The sequence below is a fragment of the Triticum aestivum genome, chromosome 1A (assembly GCF_018294505.1).
Source record: "Triticum aestivum cultivar Chinese Spring chromosome 1A, IWGSC CS RefSeq v2.1, whole genome shotgun sequence".
NCBI classification, from domain to species: Eukaryota; Viridiplantae; Streptophyta; class Magnoliopsida; order Poales; family Poaceae; genus Triticum; species Triticum aestivum.
The window spans coordinates 382800081-382824148 of NC_057794.1; the positions used below are offsets into that span (position 1 = coordinate 382800081).

General features: G+C 44.1%; 2 protein-coding genes across 2 annotated transcripts; both read right to left on the reverse strand.

Moving 5' to 3' along the window:
* Positions 1-1692: 1692 nt before the first annotated feature.
* Positions 1693-9255, reverse strand: LOC123052124 (putative casein kinase II subunit beta-4). The gene is made up of 5 exons (XM_044475226.1): positions 8882-9255; positions 3754-3972; positions 2882-2991; positions 2633-2798; positions 1693-2032 (listed from the first exon to the last, which is right to left on the reverse strand). The coding sequence occupies exons 1-5, from the start codon at positions 9078-9080 to the stop codon at positions 1899-1901; spliced, it is 828 nt and encodes a 275-aa protein (XP_044331161.1). The 5' UTR covers positions 9081-9255; the 3' UTR covers positions 1693-1898.
* Positions 9256-11371: 2116 nt separating this feature from the next.
* On the reverse strand, positions 11372-15728 carry LOC123052131 (calcineurin B-like protein 1). The gene is made up of 8 exons (XM_044475237.1): positions 15364-15728; positions 14898-14980; positions 13614-13673; positions 13402-13510; positions 13262-13314; positions 12484-12564; positions 12271-12383; positions 11372-11693 (listed from the first exon to the last, which is right to left on the reverse strand). Exons 1-8 carry the CDS (start codon positions 15446-15448, stop codon positions 11630-11632), a joined length of 648 nt encoding a protein of 215 aa, XP_044331172.1. The 5' UTR covers positions 15449-15728; the 3' UTR covers positions 11372-11629.
* Positions 15729-24068: the final 8340 nt, after the last annotated feature.

The window sequence follows — 24068 nt, forward strand, 5'->3', positions numbered from 1 at the left end:
CTCGTTCTGTCCTACTTGCGTCCCTCTTCGTCCTCCTTTGCTTATAGAACTGGCGCTCGTCGATGATGTCCTGCGGGAAGCATTCGCGCCACACCACCATGGCTTCCACGTCCATCTCGGTGATGGCGAGGCGACGCTGCCGCCTCTGGTGGACACGATGATCCTCGTCGGTGAAAAGCCGCAGGAGAGGCGTGAGATCCTACGCCCGTTGGCTCGACACGTCGGGAAAATTCATATCCCGACAAGGCCTCGGGAGGCGCCACGCCGCTACGTCGTGCGCGCGGGCCGCCTCCTCTGCGGTGTCGAAGGTGCCAAGGATGAGGCGTTTCTCGCCAAACCAGATCTCGAAGGAGAAGGCGCTGGAGCGACGCTCGCAGACTCCGCGAAAATCCGAAGCGCCCAGGCGGCGCATCGACATGCTGGCGCAGAGGCGACGAGGCTAGTGAGAGGGGGCGAGACGAGTGGGCGACAGACAGAGTGTGGAGGGAGCTCCTTCTTATAACGAGCGCCGGCCGCGGCGCGCGCGCGAACCTTTCCTGCACGCTAGAGCGCCAAAACCAGCATGCGCTAGGCCGCTTTTCGTCCGCGCGCGCGAACCTTTCCCGTCCGCTGGAGCGCCAAAAACAGAGCGACGGCATGGCCGCTAGCATGATCTAAAGCGTGTGCGGTCATGAAATGGGTTGGCCCGTTGCGCGCACTGCCGACCTAAATTTATAAGAGGGCGGACGGCGGGCGGGCGTCCGACCCAAACGAATAAAAAGCGGACAAAAACGCCGTCCATTTGGGTCGACCCGTTGGAGTTGCTCTTATTACATTACTCATGAGTTGAGTTCAGGACAGAGTCGTGACCTAGGAATATTCCATTTGATGATTCAGGATGAACATGTGAGTTCATCATAATATATAATGGGGATGATAATTTGTTGAGAATTGGGGCGTCACCGGGTCAAAAGAGGACGTGTTCGTCGTGCTGCTGTGATGTTGATGAGCAGGCAACATCGCCATGCTTATCCACATCCATGGCATGATGGATAGCATCCTACGTGTGCCACAGGATTATTTAATGTAAGGTGTCCAAGTACATGAATCAGAATAGGCAATTGGTCCTGGGTTTTAGTATGACAGTGATACCGTGTGTTTGCTTCAACTAATCATGGAGAAAATGGGCCAACATGTTGGCTCATCACCGTCTTATCCAACATCAGCCACGGCTCTGCCATATTATATATATATATTAATAACACGTAAATTCTCCTACAGGACCAATTTTCTTTCTTTCTATTTGCAGGGGAAAGAACTAAATCTCCTACAATACCATTTTTCTTTCTTTCTATTTGCAGGGGAAAGAATACTCCCTCTGATTCATATTACTTGTTGCTGACCAAAAGGAGTACATTGTTCTCTGCACATTAAAAAAAACTAGGAGGAAATTACTTTACAATTTGTGTATATTTTTTCAACGTTAAGCTCCAGCAACATACTAACAGTAAAACTCTGAACTTGCGCATACCATATACCAAAACCTGGGAGGCAACGTCAAACACAAATACGCGATGAAAATTTAAGTGCCTTACTAGCCGAGAAGGTAGGAGAACGAAAAACTCTAGAAAATAATAGCATAAAAACATAGGAAACTAACTTGCTGGGGTGTGATCTAGATGTATCCGATTCGGACACAGAAAAACACCCTGCTAACATGCAAATGTGCATAGATTGATCAAGTGAGGAAACCTAGATTACACAATAGTCATACAACAAAACAGATACAGTTGCTCAGCAGTTTACAGCAAGATTCGAGCTCGCGAGTACTCGAATCAAGAGGCCACAACATTTTCAGGCCAAGGTGTTCCATCTCTAACACTAGGTAAAAACAAATAGCGCCCACTGGTAAAAGTTCGTCATGACTGCTTGTGAAGTTTGAAGCCAAAAACCCTTGGGACGTATTGCTGTGATGGCTTCTGTGGCTTCAGGTGTGGGTATGTCATCAAGAAGAGATGAGGAAATGTCGTACCAAAGTATGCTCCATCAATGTCTTGGCTGAGTCAAGGATGCAACAGCGGTACAATATTTGGTTCTAGTATAACCGTAACCACCAAACACATGTATGAATATGTAACACAAACTACTAAAAGGTCCAAAATGCAGGATGAAATAAAGTTGAATCATGTTTAGTGTGGACCACAAATTACTACCTAAACCTTTTTCTATACGGTTATATCACTGTACTGTTGCGATGGAGAAACCATAATGGCATTTCACTATTATAGGGCTGTATATTTCAGTGGTTTCAGATTTTACATAATGTGGAAATGACAATTTGATAAGAAACCGCATGGGATGGGACACGCAAGAATCTTATCACAGGTGGATGGAAACATCTTAGCTAAAATTCCCATGAAACAGCATCAGAGTTACATAAGAAATCATAATTTGTGAAGACCTTGTTTAATGGGCCACGCAAGTTAATACTCTTACGATGGATGGATATATTAGTATATTACTCCCTCCGATCAGAATTAATTGACGCAGCCTCTATACATCGTCCATTTTACATTGTACAGACGCTGCATCAATTAATTCAGATCGGAGGGAGTACTAATAATTTGAGCAGAGTGAAAAATCCAAAGGATACTGCCTTGGTACTTGGACCTTGGATAGTGTAAATCTTCACATTTTGGACAAAACACCTTCACTGTGCTTGACCTAGGAATGTCTGATTGCCCTGCTGGAAGACAGGGTTGACCACAGCAGTATACTCGAGGGCATCTGCCAAAATCATAGTTCTTGAACTTTTCTAACTGCAACAAATGAAAATGTAGTAATTCAGTACATAAGGTAAGAAAGAATTGTATCTTGACGCATAGATTAAAACAAGCATTACCATTGCAGCTAGACCCTTGCTGGTTAAGATGTACCGTGCATGAATTAAACCATACAGCATCTCTGCAGATGACTCAATTAATTCATTTTGCTCCTCAGTGAATACATCACCTGCACAAAAATGGCCCCACTTAGATGAATTCAATAGTAAACCTGAACAGTACCTTCTGTGGATACTAGAGTGCAGGATGAATATACACAGGTTGCTGGAAATTTGCTTCTAAATGAAATGAAATTGATGAGCATAAAAAAATATGTTATTAAAAAAATAATTATGTGATCTGAAAATACAAATAATAGATGATAAATTCAGAAAGGAAAAAATCCACTTTATAACCCTAAACTTGGAGAAAGTTCAGTTTTCAACCTGAACTCTAAAACCGTTTGAATTGCTACTGCAAATTACTGAAATAGCACACTTTTCACCCTTGGACGGTTTCACTTTTTTTTTTGGGTAACATGGATGCCACATGTCGTCCACACCATTGGCATGTCACCACCATGAACACACACTAAAGACACAAGCAATTCTAAAACAAACTATACCATCCGGATTAAAAACTTTCACAAAAAGATATACCAGAATTGTACAAACAGATAAAATAATGGAATTTGATGACATGCAGCAACGTGACATTGAGGTTGCATCTGCGTGGCTTCCACATCAGTCAAAACCACCGCTGTGAAACCGCTTGAGCTTTAAGTGGACAGTTTCAATAGTTCAAGGTTGCATTTAAAGCGCTTTTAGAGTTCAAGGTTGAAAAGTGGAAAATTTTCCAAACAGAAATAACATGTCAATTGTATTACACCATTACTGGTGTATTTAGTATTTACAGTAAAAAAAGGTAGCTTCTTAAGAAGAAACAATCTCACCATTAGAAGACTCAATGTCTAGGATGAGATCAAGTGCATAATCATAATATGGCACCTGACTGCTTAGGCCACAGAGATTGAAATCATCCTGTATATAATCATCATCAATCTCACAGAAGAATTCATTGCCTCGCAAGCTACAGAACCATGAAATCCAAGATGTATCCTCTCCTTCAGAACCACTAACATCAGAATCTTCACTGTCAGTTTCGAATTCCTCTGCAGTGCCAAAATAAGAAGGTTAGAGGAGTCTACATAGTAAAAAATGATATTTATCTTTTCCTACTTATAAAGATTGGAGTTGAAGGTGAGTTTACACGTGGAATCAACAACCTTCATCAATAAACAAATGCACCCCTATCCACATGTATGGACTAACAACCTTCAAGAGACAAAAACAAACAAATGTACTTTTACTAACATGTGAAACCTAACAAATACAAACAAGTACACTACGAATTTCAGGTGAGACCAACACATATACTCCCTCCGTAACTAAATATAAGACATCTTTTGACACTGTCACAGTGTCAAAAAACTGTCTTATATTAAGTTACAGAGGTAGTAGAAGACACAAATAACAAATGTAGAAATGCGACTCCAACTCAAACTTATGCTCTTATTTTCCGTTTCTCTTCCCAACCAAGTTCTTCCAGTTCTGTATCACAGAACAAGAGTGAATAAACTGTGATTCCAAAGCGACGATAGACCTTGTCTTCCTACCCGATCCATGATCTTGTGCAGACAACTTACTAATGCCTATTCTCATATGTTTCAACATTCGGATGTTATTATGTCTTGCAAAGGACCTACTGTGACCACTTAAGATTCTTCAATTCACGTTTCATGATCTTTCATTGTATTTTCTCTCTTTTAAACCGTGAACCGCACGCAAAGGCCGCAGGACACCAATGTATTTTAACGACTTTCTAAGCCAGTGACCTAACTCCTCATATTTTATAGTTTCATAGCAACGCATGAGCATTGTGCTAGTAATCACAACTATTCCAGTAAAGCGACATCCTGACAAACACTACAAAAATCCATGTGGCTCACAAAAGTAAAAACGCATGATATTCTACAGATTAAAAAAACACAAAGAACATCACTATAGCGATAAAGCGAAGAGAAAAAAATCTCTTATTGAGTTACTCCACATAATTTTGAATTTATAGTGTTCGATACGCCTAAGGGTGTCTAGGGCAAGGCTAAGGTGTTCAATCGTCAAACAACACAAGACTAAACAGAACTGACCAGTTCGAACAGAAAAGATAAGAGCAACTCTAGCAGAGTCACCATAAGTAGAGTCATCATATTGCATATGGAGCACACTCCATAATGTTTTGGAGGTCGGCGAGCCTTTGCACAAACAGATAATCGCCATAAACATAGCCTTCAAAAAATTCTCTATGTGGAATCGGTTTGTCATTGGCTAACAAGACCTCTTTCTTCCCTATCTCATCAAACAACAATGGAAGAAGTTTCGAACTTGATTTCAACAAGGATTATTACTCGGATTTCAACAAAGATATCCAAATGATTTCAACAAGGATTTCTACTACAATTTGAACTAGGATTCTACTACGACTTCAACTAGTCCGGCCTCTTCCTTCGTTTGGAAGTGACATCGATGCTTCGGCTGCTTTCACTTCCGCGGTCAGGCGGTTGACGAACACTTGTGTGTCCTTGTGTAGCCCTCCATGAGCGCGGCATCCCTTCCAGCCGTGGCCGCCATCGTCATGCGGGCAAGGTAGCGGTGGGCAGCAGGGAGGCGCATGATTTTGGGTTCGATCTACTGCTACCATAACTTTTCTAGAGCAAATAAATATCATTTTTGGATAGTATTTTGATGCGCATCTTTTGTCTTGATACTACCCTCTTTCGATATGTGTATGATTCCATACATGGCTACATAAAGAAGTGAGCAAACCTACGTTTTTAAGGCGGTAAAGCGTCATAAGGCGGAGGAGGGCCGCTCTGACGCCTAAGCGCCAAGGCGAGGCGGTAAGGCGAGGCAAGGCAACGCCTTAAACATTGCAGGAAAAGAGTTATCAATAGGTCTGCACATATTAATACTAGAAAAAGAGCAATGGCTGAGAGATGGGCCACTACTTATGCACCTCCCAGTGGCCCAAAAGCCCATCTAGTGGCCATATACACCCCCGTGACCTAATTCCACTATCTTCTTCCCTTCTTTCCCACCACAGCCGCCACGGTGCCACACCCTTCTGGTCCTCCCTCCTCCAGTCCCCCCTCCTCTTCATGGCCCCACCCTTCTCCCACACAGCAGCAAGCCCCAGGAGCAGCCACAACTAGGGCAGCCAGGAGCCTCCAGTCCTCCCTCCTCTTCATGGTGCTGGGAGACAGCGGGGCCGTCATCTCCAAGCCCCAAGAGCAGCCACAGCCGTACACTTCATGTCTGTCTAAGGCGGGGTAGACGCCTTGCCATCCTGGGGCGCCTCGACGCTTAGGCGACGACTAGGCGACGCCTTAAAACATAGGAGCAAACTAAAACCCGAGAAGCTGACTCAAACCAACCAATCTCCTTGTAGATACCGATTCTAACCTCTTTCCATGTATGCATGTTTCAACTCATGTGGCTACATATAAGATTGTTAGCCAAAATAAACGCAAAGAGCTCCAATGTCTCCTACTGGCCAAGAGCCACAGATGCCCTTCCTAAAGCAAGTGATCCCGGGTTCGATCCACTGCATACTCCAATTGTCCTTTTTTCCCCATGAAGTTAGAATTAGTCAACCTTTGCTAATGTTTCACCACTTATTAATTAGGTTCAGCGACAACACTTGGTAATTTTGGTTAAACATGTGTCAGGATGGAGAAACAAGTAAATAATGTAATTGGCCAAAAATCATTATTGAAACTAACTGATTTGCAATCTTGCAAAACAAGCGGTTAAATTAGCCAAAGTATGCTCAGTTAATACTCCCTCCATCCCAAAATAAGTGCCATTGTTTTAGTTCAAATAAGTCCAAATTTGAACTAAAACCACGACGCTTATTTTGGAACGGAGACTATTGAAATAGGTTTGGCAATAAATGTTGGTATGTTTGGTTAAACGCGTGTCTTGGTTGGAGAAAGAAGCAAACAAAGTGGCAACACAACACAACAACACAAAGCCTTTAGTCCCAAACAAGTTGGGGTAGGCTAGAGGTGAAACCCATAAGATCTCGCGACCAACTCATGGCTCTGGCACATGGATAGCAAGCTTCCACGCACCCCTGTCCATTGCTAGTTCTGTGGTGATACTCCAATCCTTCAGGTCTCTCTTAACGGATTCCTCCCATGTCAAATTCGGTCTACCCCGACCTCTCTTGACATTCTCCGCACGCTTTAGCCGTCCGCTATGCACTGGAGCTCCTGGAGGCCTGCGCTGAATATGCCCAAACCATCTCAGACGATGTTGGACAAGCTTCTCTTCAATTGGTGCTACCCCAATTCTATCTCATATATCATCATTCCGGACTCGATCCTTCCTCGTGTGGCCACACATCCATCTCAACATACGCATCTCCGCCACACCTAACTGTTGAACATGTCGCCTTTTAGTCGGCCAACACCCAGCGCCATACAACATTGCGGGTCGAACCGCCGTCCTGTAGAACTTGCCTTTAAGCTTTTGTGGCACTCTGTAGTCACAAAGAATGCCAGAAGCTTGGAGCCACTTCATCCATCCGGCTTTGATTCGATGGTTCACATCTTCATCAATACACCCATCCTCCTGCAGCATTGACCCCAAATATCGAAAGGTGTCCTTCTGAGGCACCACCTGCCCGTCAAGGCTAACCTCCTCCTCCTCACACCTAGTAGTACTGAAACTGCACATCATGTACTCGGTTTTAGTTCTACTAAGCCTAAACCCTTTCGATTCCAAAGTTTGTCTCCATAACTCTAACTTCCTATTTACCCCCGTTCGACTATTGTCAACTAGCACCACATCATCCGCAAAGAGCATACACCATGGGATATCTCCTTGTTATATCCCTTGTGACCTCATCCATCACCAAGGCAAAAATATAAGGGCTCAAATCTGACCCCTGATGCAGTACTATCTTAATCGGGAAGTCATCAGTGTCTCGACATCACTTGTTCAAACACTTGTCACAACATTATCGTACATGTCCTTGATGAGGGTAATGTACTTTGCTGGGACTTTGTGTTTCACCAAGGCCCACCACAAGACATTCCGCAGTATCTTATCATAGGTCTTCTCCAGGTCAGTGAGCACCATATGCAAGCCCTTCTTTTGCTCCCTGTATCTCTCCATAAGTTGCCATACCAAGAAAATGGCTTCCATGGTCGACCTCCCAGGCATGAAACCAAACTGATTTTTGGTCACGCTTGTCATTGATCCAAAAAATCATTAGTGTAACTCCCTGGTTAATCTACGGTATTACACGAGGAAAATACTTTACTCCCCATGGAGCATCTTTCCTGCTGAAGGAAAGCATCGTAAAGGAGTGAATCAAATCGTGCTTCTATACCCAAAATTATCCTGCAGCAAATGTTGCATTTGCCTTAAATACTATTCCATAGTCTAAAAGATAAAAGACTGAAGCTTGAGAGCCCTACTGACCTAACAGACAATCAGCCACGAAAAGAAGACTGAGATGACTTGTAGCAAACCAATACCAGAAAAGAATCAGAAATTCTCTACCAGACAATCATGTAATCCAGTAGCTAAAAATGCTAGACAGGCGAAAGAAAAACAAGGCTTTATTCCTCGACAGTCTTCAAGCCATCTCTGCCATTCCATCTTCAGCAACCCTACTTCGTTTCGCCTACTATCCTCTGTTTCTTTCCCCCATGCAGCATGATACTTACTGATGATAGGCACATGAAGCATGGACGTCAGACGTAAAGTAAACAGAGCAATACGGAATCGATTCCTCAGCTCCACGCAATGCAGTGAACTTCCTGTTTCCCCGCGTCTCACTGCAACCACGGGGGAACGTCGCAAGTCGCTTCCCACGGGCATGCAATGACAGTGCACCATATGATTTCCTCTACCACTAGAATAACAGGAGCCGCGTCGTTCTGGCAAAAGCAGGCAATGCGGAGCACAACAAAAAACAAGAAACAGAGGCCGGGCGAACGGCTGGATCCTCACCGACGTCGGAGACCTTGGGGACCTTGCCGATCTGAGTGGTTATCTTGCCGGCGGCGAGCAGCTCCTTCTCCCTGGACGCCCCCCTGGAGGTGGACGGGGACGGCCTCTCCGTGTGCTTCTCGAGCGCCTCCTTGATGCGCTTCCGGTCCATCTCCGCGGCGCCGCCGAATCCCCGGTCCCTGTAGGCCGCTCCGCTCATCCCCCGCGGTCTGCCGGAGCACCTGCTTGCGGGAAGCCGCACGGCGCGGCGTGTTGGCGCTCGCAGGCTGGACTAGGGTTTGAACTTCTTGGCTGCGCAGGTGGGGGAGGAACGAGATGGAGAGGAGAGAGAGATCGGAACGGTGACGAGGCGCGGGGGAGGGGGAGGGAGAGCGTGGGCGGCTGGCTGTTGTAATTACGACAGGCGCCCGGGGGGTTTCCCGCAAAGATGACACGCCAGCCATGCAAGATATTTTTACTCCACTGTTGGGCCCTGAAAATTAAATAAAGAGAAGCTCCCTCAAAAGCCAAAAGCCCAACTGCTTCCCAGCATCCACTAAAAAAAAAGGCTGCTTCCCCTCTTAAAAAAAAACTGCTTCCCCGCAATACCGTCGGTTCAAAAAAAAAGACATGATATGAAGTACTCCCTCTGTCCCACAATATAAGAATATTTTGCAAGCTAAGAACATTTTGCAAGCTATGTTATTGCGGGACGGAGGAAGTATTTAGACAAATCAGTTCGTCAATACACGATGCTTAAAAAAAACTCGTCATGTTTGTCCGCTACGTATCGCTCTTTCTCCCTATCGAAGAAAGAGGCGATCTCGCCTGCACCGCCACGAAGTTCCTCCGCCCCGTCCTCCGGCAGCTCTCCTCCGCTGACAACCTCGGTCGTCGGTGGTGAGGAGGGTCATCGAATCTACGCGCGTGAATAGTTTTAGCGTGAAGTAGCTTATTTTTTAGGTTGTTCATCGTCTTGGATTCGACGGCGGCGATGGTGGCGCTGAATAAAATTTCGTCAGATACTACTCCGATGAGGTGATGGTTCTATGGTTGGGGATGAATTTGGAATCCAGTCTGTTCAAGCAATGATGGTGTGGCGGCGGCAGCATCCTCGTGATGGACCTGTGTCCTCGGGCTCCGCCATTGCAACGACGTTTGCTCCAGCGACGGTGCGAAGCTTGGGAGGTAGTACAGGAGCGGATGCATATTCTCGGCGGCATCTAGAAGATGGTGGACCGTGTACTGGTTTTGTGGCCCATGGATGTCAAGTATGGTTTCCTCCTCCGGCGTCTTAGTCATGTGGGGTATTAGATCTGGAGTTTGATGACGTATCCGGAGTGTTGCTATGGTCTGATTCATTCAACGGTAATGGTTTCGCCTTTAGCGAGCCACCTCGGAGGTCCGCAAAGCTGCATATCAGCGATGGAGCCGCGTCAAGCTCGATTGTGGAGGTGATCCGTCAATTTCTTTCTTTGGTGGCTGTTATGGTGGTGCCAGAGGCAAGTGACAGTCGTTGGTGTCAAGCTCAGAGGTTTCTTCGGTCTTATTTGTAATTTTACTTCTTGGTTCCTTCGTGCAAAGACTATCGTAATGCTATTTGTTCAGTTCTATCAGGTCGGTATGTACGTGGCTTTTACTATGACCCTTGTGATATAAATGAGACACGTATTACCATGCAAAAAAAAACTCATCAATACACAACTTTTTTTTGTCAATTTCAGATTGCTTTTACCACACTTGTCGCGTGGTGTCAATACACAACTTTGACCACGAATATATAATCTCTTTTTAATTATGAAGTATAGAGACAAATCAGCACATGTGATTCTCAAGCGTTCAATAGAAATATCTTGGGAAATACTTTTTCCCAGGTGAAAGGAGGAGAAGCCCCCAATTTCATCTATAATATCTAGGATGATGTCAAAAAAATCTATAATATCTGGGAAAATATAGATAGTCAAAGTTTTGAATGATTGATGAGTTTTCTTCCGAGCACAATGTAGACGTTACGACACTCGGTACACACAAGTGTGCATTGTCTTGTGTTTGTCATTGCGACAGATTGTGATAATTCCATTTGATTGAACTTTTTCTGCAAAAGAAAACAAGTTTGATTAGCCGAGTGCAATCCGCAGAAAAATAGTTCCATAAGAATACATTTCTTGTGGTGGTCGTTGAGACTGATGCAATTTGTCAACAAGAAGCTAGTAAATTATTTTTGCAACCACTTTTACGCGGCAACTCATAAAACAACTTCATCGATCACAAACTTGCAACCATACATGCTTTAGAAATTTATCAGGTTGCTGTGAACACAATACTCCAGTAGTCTGCAGTAGACATAACATTTCGATATCTACAGTAATATATAGGCTTTGAAAGGCATTTGTTAGTTGTCTGATTTGCTAAGGCCGCGTTCTCAAACGTCTTTCTGGTGCTGTTTTGCTTCTTCATCTTTTTCAGATAGTGGTAGTAGATTCATGAAGCACGCTCGAATTATGTTAGTCAGGTTGAACAACAGTTTATTTAGCAGCCATATTCTCGACAAATAATAAGTTGTGCCAAGTACTTGCAAATTCAAGCTCACAAACATACATTAATATTTAACAAGACTAACTCTCGGTGTAACGAACACCACCCAGGAAAAAAAACTATCTCTCGACTCTCCAGCAACATTAGCTAGCATCAAGCATGTTGCAGCGTTGCAGATATTCTGATGATACGTTCTTTCTTTCTGTTAACTGTACATCTTTGTGAGGATCATCGTCATGTAACGATATCATCAACCTCCGAGTGAAACACAAAGCTGGGAAACGTGGTCGTTATGTCCCTGAAACATCAACACAAATGGTTAGCAAGAATTTTCGTTCCTTCGTATCAAATGTTCATGGAAAAAACCCGTGCACCACACTGTCATCAAACATCCTATGGAAAAGGTACAAGAAGCCACGGCCTTTATGGTAAACTACTTTTTATGCTAGTTCAATATAACAGTAATAGTAGTGAAGGTCACATAAACAATTACTACCACATGTAACTAGAATGTGCTTGTCTGGGTGCAGATATTTCGCTCATGACCTCCAGTCATCCCTTTAATTTGAAATTCTTGAGAAGTGCATTTACAGGTTTCAGAAAATCAAAACAAATCCCACATGTGCATGTATGAATACACTATGAATTGCCACGTGAACACGTGAACATGTGGGATTGTTTTAAAGATTTGCCTGAAAGTCGTAAATGCACCTTTTGAAATTTTCAAAACATAATGATCACTGGAGCTCAGCGGCCAAAAGTAATTACTCTCAGTTTAAGCTCTAGAAATTGATTTCTCTGGAAATAGCCGCATGGGGACACGTAAACGTAGTTGCGGCCAATGCTTCTGAATTTATATGTTACATCATACTCACTTGAGGTACGAAAGAGTCATTATCTTCAACAAGGAAGGATTCCTGGACACAAAATTCTCCCATTCTGTTCTGTCTATTTTACCATCCTGATTCGTATCAGCATCTGAAAAGGTCTGTCACCATTAACCAGTCATTATCGGTCTACACTTCAATACTGGACACAAGAATTGTCAACAGCCTAAGCAACTAACAACTTAAAAAAGTATCCAATACCTTGTCCAGGATTGTCTCAACAATCTCGTCAGATAATCTCATCTCTGATTCGCCTAGAAGAGCAATCAACATCTGCTTTACCTGTACAAGAGGATGATAGAAATTTTAATTGATAAACGAAGGCTAATAAGTATTCCTATACTTTATACACACAAAATGGTGATGGCACCAATGTCAACTTTTGAGATGATAATTGGTTCGATTGTTTACCGTTATCATTTGGTTCTTGGTGAGCACCAGAATTCTCACTTTGAGCCAATAAAAACTCTTAAATATTTGTTGTTGTTATATGCTATGGCTTGGTTTCTACAGAGTTCAGCAGCCTGATCTTTTTGGTCTGGCTTGGCTTCCAGATGGTATAGAGCATCTGCGGGGCTGCCTGGTTTTAGGGTCTAGCAAATATTGTTAGGTGTGCTGCTGCATGCTGGTCCATGTAGATGCTCTTAATTAGTAGCTACACTTTCAGTGTTAGGTCAGTCCTGCTTCCGTAGTCAGAAAAAAGCCAATCGCAGTCATTGTCGTACTAGCAATGTTTTATTTGTGAAGCATGTGCCGCAATCGTTGGAAGATATGAATTATGTATCTAGAATGGAAGCTGAGACGAGTACATCTCCTTGTCTCTTTAATTATTATTTTGCTTCAGTAGTACATAAGTGCACACGCTGCTGGATTTTTCAGTCACACAGCAACGCATTTCTTTTGTATATACGACTAATTCAGAAAAATTCAGAAGCAAAAAACATGCGCAGAGGCACAAACCAAGAAGGCCAGACATTACCTCCTTCCGTTCAATAAAGCCTGTACCATCCATATCATATAGCTTGAAGGAAACTGTAAGTATCAAGCAGCTCAAAACCTTCAGAAAGAGAGAGAATGGTATCTACAAACTGAAGACAAGACAGAAACGTAACAACTTACAATCAATTTTCTCTTCCACTGGAAAATTTGGATGGAATACATTTAAAGCTCGAACAAAGTCGCCAAAATCAATGACACCCCTTTTCTTGACATCGAACAGGTCGAATATCTACAAGGTCAATTTCATATAAGTCAATTGTATTGATAACATTGAGCCCCAGCATATAATATGTAATATTGCAAATGAGAATAGTTGACAAGGAGATGTATACCCGATTAGCAAAAAGATTTTCCTTCCTTGTGTTTTTGAACAATGCAAGCTGGAACTCTTCCTGCGTATATATGAATATAAATTACGCATAGTTTCAGTTGCCAGTGAATATAGTACCCAATGACAACGAGATGATAGTTCACTGTGGTACATATAATTGCACAGACATGTACCGGTTAACATGACAACAAGTAATAAATTCTATGACATATATGACCATAAGATACATTTATAATTACACTGGAGAAGGAACGCATTCTCCCAAGGTGTCTAGAACTCTACCATGAATGATCAAAGCAAATTTTGCATTATGAACATGCGAAGCAAGCAGTTGGCTTATGTAAGAAGTAAACCATGAAACGAGCCTTGGAAGTTTAGCTAGACTACGATAACGTGAGATGCAAGGTAACGGCTAAAACCTTGAGCTACATGATGTTCATATAACTTGCAATAATATCTGATGCAGGAAACATTGTGGGTTCGTGACACGGTTATCTTAGGAACAAGTTCTTTCAAGTTCTTCGTGAGAAGATGTGTTGACTTATGTATGGAAAAGACCATAATAAGGAGCCAAAAGGCATTTTTGTGCTATAATTTTTATTCTATATTTTGCACAGACCACAAGAATGGAAATTTTGCATAAAACTCAAAATCTACCTAATACTCACCTAAATGTGTGAAACTTCTAATATTTTTTTGGAAGAGATAAAATACTTATTTAGAGCCAGGAGCATGTGCTCCCGAGCTCTACTAGGCTTCACCGTGTCATAGTCATTATGCTATAATAATGGCTCTAAGTTGTAGCTATTTATCAAACAGGCTCATTGAGTTGTACAGCAAGAATAAACGATTGGTGACATATACAACAAGAATCCATGTTCAGTTACTATGTTAGAGAAATTAGAACTACTGATGGCTAAATGTAATCACCGAAAAAGGGTATTGCTGCATAAGTTGCTCAGTTGTAAAAGGGTCGGTACATGCGCAATGTAATTTCAGCATAGCAATGTCAGATCGAAACTGCTTTGCGCACGACGCCTGTGTGGCCGATTCATGCACGATTCAAAATCAGACGATGTCCTGCAGTTTATTCCCACAAACCAACGGCTTGATTAACTACATCGTCCACAAATCGTGCACATGTGTCGTGTGTATAGCATCGTTGATGTCAGATTTCGTTTCAATGGTACCGACAAAAAGTACGCAAAAACAGGTCTCGGGTGCTTATTTGATGTCCGTGTATGTCAACCTGATAAGGAATCACACGTTCGTAAGAAAGTGGTACCTTGTTGATCAGCCCGTCATCGATCACTGAGCCACTAATGCTCTTGAACAGCTCGAACAAAGCCTCAACTTCGCTGACGCTGACTACATGAACAGAACAGCAAGTGCACGGAGTCAGAAAACACCCAATGAGAATTCACAAGGCAGGAGGTGGATCAATAGCAGATGTCCGATGAATATCACAGCAACTAAAACATAAGTTCCCCCGCAAAAAGAAACTAAAACATAAGTTAATCATAACTACTGGTCAGATTATTCGATTTGCCTCCACTGTCTACAGGATCACGGCTGGCAGCGCGAAACAAGTTCCATTCCAAATCCTAATCCCGAGTGCGCGAGAGCTAGCACGCGTAGGCGGAAGCAGAAGCTGGATCCATTTACCCTTTTTCGAGAAATGAAGCGGGAGCTGGATTCACGGAATGGGTTGCGTAGAAAAGGGTAAAAGGGATGCGAGCGAGCGAGCTCACAGGCGGTCTGGGAGGCGAGGTGGACGGGGTCCTCGTAGCCGGCAGGGTGCTGCCTCCGCTTCGGCGTGGACTGGATGCACCCCATGGCCTAGCTCGCCGCGGCCGGAGAAGAGAACCTAGCGCCGCCGCGACCAATCACGCATCACCGCCGCCGCCACCCACTGCATAGAAGTGTGGAGCCGCAGCGCCAGCAGGGGAGGCAGCGGGCAGCGGGCAGCAAGCGGGCGGGCGGGCGGATCCGGGCCGTCAGCGCGGGATTCCGGCGGTCAGGGGAGGCGTGCGGGCGGGCGGGCGGTCGGCGGTCTGGTTTTGGCTGGTGGGATATGGAGTCGCGGAATCTCTCTGTAGCGGAACAACCAACAGCGAGAGCTGGTGGTAGTAGTAGTCGCCTTCCGGCTCAAGCCCCCACCCTTTACGCACGTGACGGTCGGTCCAAATCCACCGGGGACCGGGAGCGAGTCTGCTTCGAATCAGAGACCGGCCCAAAAGTCTGAACCTGGCCCGAGTCGTGCAGTGTGGGCGCATAAAAGACGACGCGCGTCCATGCCGCACTAGCTTGGAACGCATATGCATTCCACTTGTCGCCCTCCCGTTGTAGATCAACCCTGCATATTACTGCGAGGCACGCGTGGTGAGCAATTTTTAAATCATTCAAAACAACACAATATTTCTTTCTACCTATATTGCTACCGAAAAGCTTACCTTCAGCCAGCCGACCGATCACGCGCCGCGTCCGCCAGCTCAACGTCCGTCGGATAGTCTGTTGATTAGACAGACAAGAGCGTCCCACTTCCGCGTCACGCGCGTCCGTTTTCTGAAACAGAGCCCTTGTTTCAGGACCAACATTCATGCAACTGGCAGCTCCGTCGACTCGTATCTCTTGGAGGGCGACACTTCTGGATCTGGGAGGGCGGTGGGGCCAGCGGCGCAAGGCATTGGGCGACCGGGCATATCCAGCGCAGTGGCAACGCCGACGTCGACTCCAGCAGGTATGGATCTGAGACCCCTCCCCTCCCCTTTTTCCCGCATTTCTGGTGATTCTGTAGGCGTTCATGGCGGTTCTCCCCCGGGGCAGCTGGATCCATAGGGGTGGCATATCCACCGAGATGACGACGACGACGCGACTAGCAGGGAGACGACTAGTTTGTTGGAGAGTGGTTGTCGGTGTAGATAGTTCGGTGGTGTTGTAGGTCGCCGGTGTAGTTAGGTTGCATGATTTGGATGTGTTGCAGAATTTGTTTACATATTTTTTGCAGATTAACATGTTTTTTGCCAGGGCACATGTGAGCAGAGTTTGTGCTTTTGTTGTATTGTTCCAATGAGTTTTAGGTGTTTGTAGATATCCTGCTGAATTTTACTGAGTTTCAGGTTTGATTTTTTAGTTGTGCTTGCTGAATTTTCTGCATTGGTAATGTCATGCAAAGGGACTTAAAGCTGCAGGATCCGTCGTATTATTTCTGAATTTCTGGAGTTCATAGTTTCTGTAGGATTCCTTATGATTTTCTCTAAAGCTCATAGCTTGTGATAAACTTAAAGTTGCAGCATCCCACCGTGTTAATTTCTGAATAGCTCATAGTTTCTATAGCTCATTCTACCTTTTTTAGCTCATGCTTGTTAGGTCATTTTTTTGCAGCTCATGGGTTGTGAATTTTAGCTTTAGTTTTCAGTAGAGGAAATTTGCTAGACTTGCTCATAGCTCATTTCTTGCTGCATTTCCTGTAGCTTTTAGCAGAGGGGATTTAGGTTATATGCTTCTGAATAAGGAATGTTATAAACAGCTTTCATTTTCTGAAATTAGATGCCTGCTTGAGTTAGCTAAAAAAATCCTGATTTTTGCATCATGTATACAATTTTCCACTAATCTCAGTATTGTTTTTCATTTTCTTTAGATCACTAGAGATGCATGCTCATAGCATCCTGCTTTTTTTCATTTTTGTTTTGTGTTCGCAGCATGCCCATCTACCAAACTCGATGGTCGGCAAAGTGGCTGCGCGACATAGCCAATGCCATCAAAGGGAAGAAGAGGTATGTAATAAGCAAGTCCAGATTCGGGGATTTGCTATACATCTCTCCTTTGGTTCCTCCTCCTGAAGGGCTTCTCGATTTCATAGTTATGAGTATTAACACTAAGAGTCGTGTGCTTAAGTATGCAATATCTCCTTATGTTCTTCTCTCTGTTGCACAACACCTTTTCTCTTTTTCTTGCAACATCTACTCGTTTGTTTAATTTTTGTGAATTGTGGGATTAATGACAACAAGGAGATCCACTTTTCAAGAGACATGGTTAAGAAGATATTCAGTGTCCCATCTGGTAGCAGACTGATATGTCTCTAACGTATCTATAATTTTTGTTTGTTCCATGTTGTTATATTATTAATCTTAGATGTTTTATATTCATTTATTAGCAACTTTATATCATTTTTTGGGACTATCTATTAACATAGTGCCTGCCAGTTGTTCTTTTCTGCTTGTTTTTTACTTTCCAGAATATCAATACCAAACGAAGTACAAATGCAATGAAACTTTTTGGAGATTTTTTTCCGGACAGAAGACACCCGCGGAGCCAAAGGAGCACAGTGGAGGAGGCTCGTGGTGTTGGGGAACATTGCATGGAAAACAAAAAAATTCTACGCACACACAAGATCTATCCATGGAGATGCACAACAACGAGAGGGGAGAGTGTGTCAACATACCCTCGTAGATCGTAAGCGGAAGCATTTACTAACGTGGTTGATGTAGTCGAACTTCTCCGCGATCCAACCGATCAAGTATCGAACGTACGGCACCTCCGTGTTCAGCACACGTTCAGCTCGATGACATCCTCGCCTTCTTGAACCAGCAAGACGGACGAAGTAGTAGATGAGTTCCTGCAGCACGACGACGTGATGATGGTGGTGATGAAGCTATCTCCGCAGGGCTTCGCCTAAGCACTCCGAAAATATGACCAAGGAACGAAACCGTGGAGAGGGGCGCCACACACAGCTAAGAGATTGTCGTGCCTTTGTGTGGTGCCCCCTCCCTCGTATATATAGGTGGGGGAGAGGGGAGGCAGCTAGGAGGCGCCCCCAAGGGTGGCTGAATCCTCCTTGGGCTCCTACCCTGGCCGCCCCCTTCCTTTATGGCACACAGGAGGAAGGCAGGGGAAGGTGGCGCCCCCCTTTCCTTTCTCTCATGAGGAGGGAAAAGGTAGGAGGGGTCAACCCTCCCCCGTTCCTTCTCCTAGGGCCGGCGGCCTAGGAGAGGGCACGCCAGCCCCCTTGTGGGCTGGTGTGTGCCTCCCCTTGGCCCATTAGGCCCATAGACCTCCCGGGGGCCTCCCGAAACCCCTTCCGGCGATCTGATGGTTACCCGATATAACCTGAAACCTTTCCGGTGTCCAAATAGTATCATCCTATATATCAATCTTTACCTCCGGACCATTCTGGAGCTCCTCCTCATGTCGGTGATCTCATCCCAGACCCCGAACAACATTCGGTCACCAAATCATATAACTCATATAACACTATATCGTCAACGAACGTTAAGCGTGCAGACCCTATGGGTTCGAGAACTATGTAGACATGACCGAGACACCTCTCCGGTCAATAACCAATAGAGGAACCTGGATGTCCCTATTGGTTCCTACATATTCTACGTAGATATTTTTCGGTCGAACCTTATGACAACATATGTAATTCCCTTTGTCTATCGGTATGTTACTTGCCCAAGATTCGATCATCGGTATCTTCATACCTAGTTCAATCTCTTTATTGGCAAGTCTCTTTACTCGTTCTATAATACATCATCTCTTAACTAACTCCTTAGTCAATTTGCTTGCAAGCTTCTTGTGACGTGTATTACCGAGAGGGCCCAGAGATACCTCTTCGATACATAGAGTGACAAATCCTAATCTCGATCTATGCCAACTCAACAAACACCTTCGGAGATACCTGTAGAGCATCTTTATGATCACCCAGTTACGTTGTGACGTTTGATAGAACACAAGGTATTCCTCCAGTATCCGGGAGTTGCATGATCTCATAGTCAAAGGAATATGTATTTGACATGAAGAAAGCAATAGCAATAAACCGAACGATCATATGCTAAGCTAACGGATGGGTCTTGTCCATCACATCATTCTCCTAATGTTGTGATCCCTTATCAAGTGACAACACATGTCTATGGTTAGGAAACCTTAACCATCTTTGATCAACGAGCTAGTCTAGTAGAGGCTTACTAGGGACATGCTATTTGTTTATGTATCTACACATGTATTTAAGTTTCCGATCAATACAATTCTAGTTTGAATAATAAACCTTTATCATGAATAAGGAAATATAATAATAATAACTTTATTATTGCCTCTAGGGTATATTTCCATCAGTCTCCTACTTGCACTAGAGTCAATAATCTAGATTACATTGTAATGAATCTAACACCCATGGAGTCATGGTGTTGATCATGTTTTGCTCGCGGAAGAGGCTTAGTCAACAGGTCCGCTACATTCAAATCCGTATGTATTTTGCAAATCTCTATGTCTCCATCCTTGACCTTTTCACGAATGGAGTTAAAGCTTCCCTTGATGTGTTTGGTTCTCTTGTGAAACCTGGATTCCTTCACTAAGGCAATTGCTTCAGTGTTGTCATAAAAGATTTTCATTGGACCCAATGCACTGGGTATTCACCCAGATCGGATATTAACTCCTTCATCCAGACTCCTTCATGCACTGCTTCTGAAGCAACTATGTACTCTGCTTCACACGTAGATCCCACCATGATGCTCTGCTTGGAATTGCACCAACTGACAGCTCCACCATTCAATATAAATACATATCCGGTTTGTGACTTAGAGTCATCCGGATTAGTGTCAAAACTAGCATCGACGTAACCATTTACGATGAGCTCTTCATCATATCCATAAATGAAAAACATATCCTTGGTCCTTTTCAGGTACTTTAGGATGTTCTTGACCGCTGTCCAGTGAGCCACTCCTGGATTACTTTGGTACCTCCTTGCCAAACTTATGGTAAGGCACACATCAGGTATGGTACACAACATATCATACATGATAGAACCTATGGCTGAGACATATATAGGGAATGCCTTTCATTTTATCTCTATCTTCTGTAGTGGTCAGGCTTTGAGTCTGACTCAATTTCACACCTTGTAATACAAGCAAGAACCCTTTCTTTAACTGATCCATTTTGAACTTCTTCAAAACTTTGTCAAGGTATGTGCTTTGTGGAAGTCCTATTAAGCGTCTCGATCTATCCCTATAGATCTTGATGCCCAATATATAAGCAGCTTCACCGAGGTCTTTCATTGAAAAATTCGTATTCAAGTATCCTTTTATGATATCCAGAAATTCTATATCATTTCCAATCAACAACTTGTCATCCGCATATAATATCATAAATGCTACAGAGCTCCCACTCACTTTCTTGTAAATACAGGCTTCACCATAAGTTTGTATAAAACCATATGCTTTTATCACCTCATCAAAGCGTATATTCCAACTCTGAGATGCTTGCATCAGTCCATAGATGGATCGCTGGATCTTGCACACTTTGTTAGCACCTCTAGGATCGACAAAACCCTCTGGTTGCATCATATACAACTCTTCTTTAAGAAATCCATTAAGGAATGCAGTTTTTACGTCCATTTGACAGATTTCATAATTATAAAATGTGACAATTGCTAACATGATTCGGACAGACTTAAGCATCGCTACGGGTGGGAAAGTCTCATCGTAGTCAACTCCTTGAACTTGTCGAAAAACTTTCACGAAAAGTCGAGCTTTGTAGATAGTGACATTCCCATCAGTGTATGTCTTCTTCTTGAAGATCCATTGATTCTCAATGGCTTGCTGATCATCGGGGAAGTCCACCAAAGTCCATACTTTGTTCTCATACATGGATCCTATCTCAGAGTTCAGCCTTCAAGCCATTTATCGGAATCTGGGCATAACTTCTTCATAGTTCATAGGTTCTCCATGGTCTAATAACATAACTTTCAGGACAGGATTACCATACCACTCTTCTGTGGAACATGCTCTGGTCGACCTACGAGGTCCAGCAGTAACTTGATCCGAAGTTTCATGACCATCATCGTTAGCTTCCTCTCCAGTTGGTGTAGGCATCATGGGAATAGTTTTCTCCGATGTGCTACTTTCCAATTCGAGAGAAGGTACAATTACCTCATCAAGTTCTACTTTCCTCCCACTCACTTCTTTCGAGAGAAACTCCTTCTCCAGAAAGGACTCATTCTTGGCAACAAAGATCTTGCCTCCGGATCTGTGGTAGAAGGTGTACCCAATAGTTTCCTTAGGGTATCCTATGAAGATGCACTTCTCCGATTTGGGTTCGAGCTTATCAGGCTGAAGCCTTTTGACATAAGTGTTGCATCCCCAAACTTTAAGAAACGACGTCTTAGGTTTCTTGCCAAACCATAGTTCATATGGTGTCGTCTCAATGGATTTAGATGTTGCCCTATTTAACGAGAACGCGGCTGTCTCTAATGCATAACCCCAAAACGATAGTGGTAAATCGGTAAGAGACATCATAGAATGCACCATATCTAATAAAGTACGGTTATGATGTTTGCACACACCATTACGCTGTGGTGTTCCAGGTGGCGTGAGTTATGAAACAATTCCAAATTGTTGTAAATGAAGGCCAAACTCATAACTCAAATATTCACCTCCGCGATCAGATCGTAGAAACTTAATTTTCTTGTTATGATGATTCTCCACTTCACTCTGAATTCTTTGAAATTTTCAAATGTTTCAGCTTTGTGTTTCATTAAGTAGATATACCCATATCTTCTCAAATCATATGTAAAGGTTAGAAAATAACAATACCCGCCGCGTGCCTCAACACTCATTGGACCGCATACATCGGTATGTATTATTTCCAATAAGACACTAGCTCGCTCCATTGTTCCGGAGAACGGAATTTTAGTCATCATGCCCATAAGGCATGGTTCGCAATATCAAATGATTCATAATCAAGTGATTCCAAAAGTCCATCCGCATGGACTTTCTTCATGTGCTTTACACCAATATGACCTAAACGGCAGTGCCACAAGTATGTTGCACTATCATTATCAACTTTGCATCTTTTGACATCAATATTATGAATATGTGTATCACTACGATCAAGATTCAACAAGAATAGACCATTCATCAAGGGTGCATGGCCATAAAAGATATTACTCATATAAATAGAACAACCATTATTCTCCAATTTAAATGAATAACCGTCTCGCAATGAACAAGATCCAGATATAATGTTTATGCTCAACGCTGGCACCAAATAACAATTGTTGAGGTCTAAAACTAATCCCAACGGCAGATGTAGAGGTAGTGTTGGGGATATAACTATTAGGTATGACCCGCCCAGGAGGGGTCGGGTCATCCCTATGAAGATTCATCACGATGAAGCCCAAGGTCACATGGCAATTCATAGATAGGCTTAGTAGAGGGCCCAGACCCGAAGGCGACTTAAGGCCCATGGGTATAAACCACCATGTATGTAAACTTGTATTGTAAGGCATATGTGAAAGGTCACCGAGCCGGATACGTTGTATAAGCCGGCCGGGACTCTGAGGGCCGTAGGGCGTCAACCCATGTATATAAGGCGACGACCTAGCGGCGGCTTAGGACAAGAAACAACAGATCAAGAGCCGGGTCAAGCGTATTCGCTCCCTGCTCATCAAAACCCTAGCAATACCAACTACAAACTGGACTAGGCTTTTACCTTCATCTTAAGGGACCGAACCAGTATAAACTCCTCGTGTCCTTTGTCCTGATTAACCCCTTTAAACTAACCTCAACCCGATGGCTCCATGACTAAGTCCTCACACTAGGACATCTGTCATGACAATTCCACGACAGTTGGCGCCCACTGTGGGGCTATCACACGATGGTTTCGAGTTCTTAAAGGGTAGCTTCGAAGGGATAAAGGGATACGCCATGGGACGGATGACCAAGAGTCACTGCGGCAAGCTCTACATCGACGACGCAGGCTGGGGCCCCGAGGCCGGCTCAATTGAGTACGGGTACTAGGTCCCTTTTGGTGGAATCCACGTCTTCATCGACAAGATTGGCGAACCGGGCCCTGAGCCGGACATCTGCACCGACATCGTCGAGACGGCTCAGCGTGAGAGACCCGCCCGGGTTCGGCCTGCCATGAATCGTGCCTTCGTGGGATTTATCCATGGAGTGGAATTTGAGGACATGCTAGCATCTGGTGATGAGACCGTCGTTTATTCTGATGGCGGGTCATCCACCGGTGAGACAGAGTCTTTGTATCAACTGTCAGACGGCCGGCTTGGGGGCTGTTCCGATGGCGATAGTATTTCGGACCCCTGTGAGCCGCCAAATCGGGTTGCAATTTTCATGGCCGGTACACAGCCCGTGCACCACTCATCAACTGCGGCGGAGCTGGTTTCTGGGTCAGGGGCGACAGCGGCTGCCGGGGTAGGAGGCCCTGAGCGCCCGCTGGCTCAGGCTTTAACTGATTTGCTGGATAAATTGACGATGCTGTTAACAATGGTGGTTAACCCGACGGATCAAGATCAGCATGATGCGGCGATCACAAAACTGCATGATGAGATAGCATAGGCCAAGGAGGGGTTAAATGCTGAAAGCGCCAGGATGGCTAAAGAGTGAACCGCTTTGGATGCTCAAGCTTAGCGGATTCAGTCACAATCTTTCCGGCTCATGTT

Excerpts from the sequence above, each read along its gene's own strand:
- LOC123052124 (XM_044475226.1), bottom strand. The coding sequence starts at position 9,080 with ATGAGCGGAGCGGCCTACAGGGACCGGGGATTCGGCGGCGCCGCGGAG. Across the intron at positions 2,992-3,753 it reads AGACATTGAGTCTTCTAATG|GTGATGTATTCACTGAGGAG; the intron begins GTGAGATTGTTT and ends ATTTTTGTGCAG. Across the intron at positions 2,033-2,632 it reads AAGGTCCAAGTACCAAGGCA|ACATTGATGGAGCATACTTT; the intron begins GTATCCTTTGGA and ends GACTCAGCCAAG.
- LOC123052131 (XM_044475237.1), bottom strand. The coding sequence starts at position 15,448 with ATGGGGTGCATCCAGTCCACGCCGAAGCGGAGGCAGCACCCTGCCGGC. Across the intron at positions 13,674-14,897 it reads ATGACGGGCTGATCAACAAG|GAAGAGTTCCAGCTTGCATT; the intron begins GTACCACTTTCT and ends ATATATACGCAG. Across the intron at positions 11,694-12,270 it reads ATGACTCTTTCGTACCTCAA|GGACATAACGACCACGTTTC; the intron begins GTGAGTATGATG and ends TTGATGTTTCAG.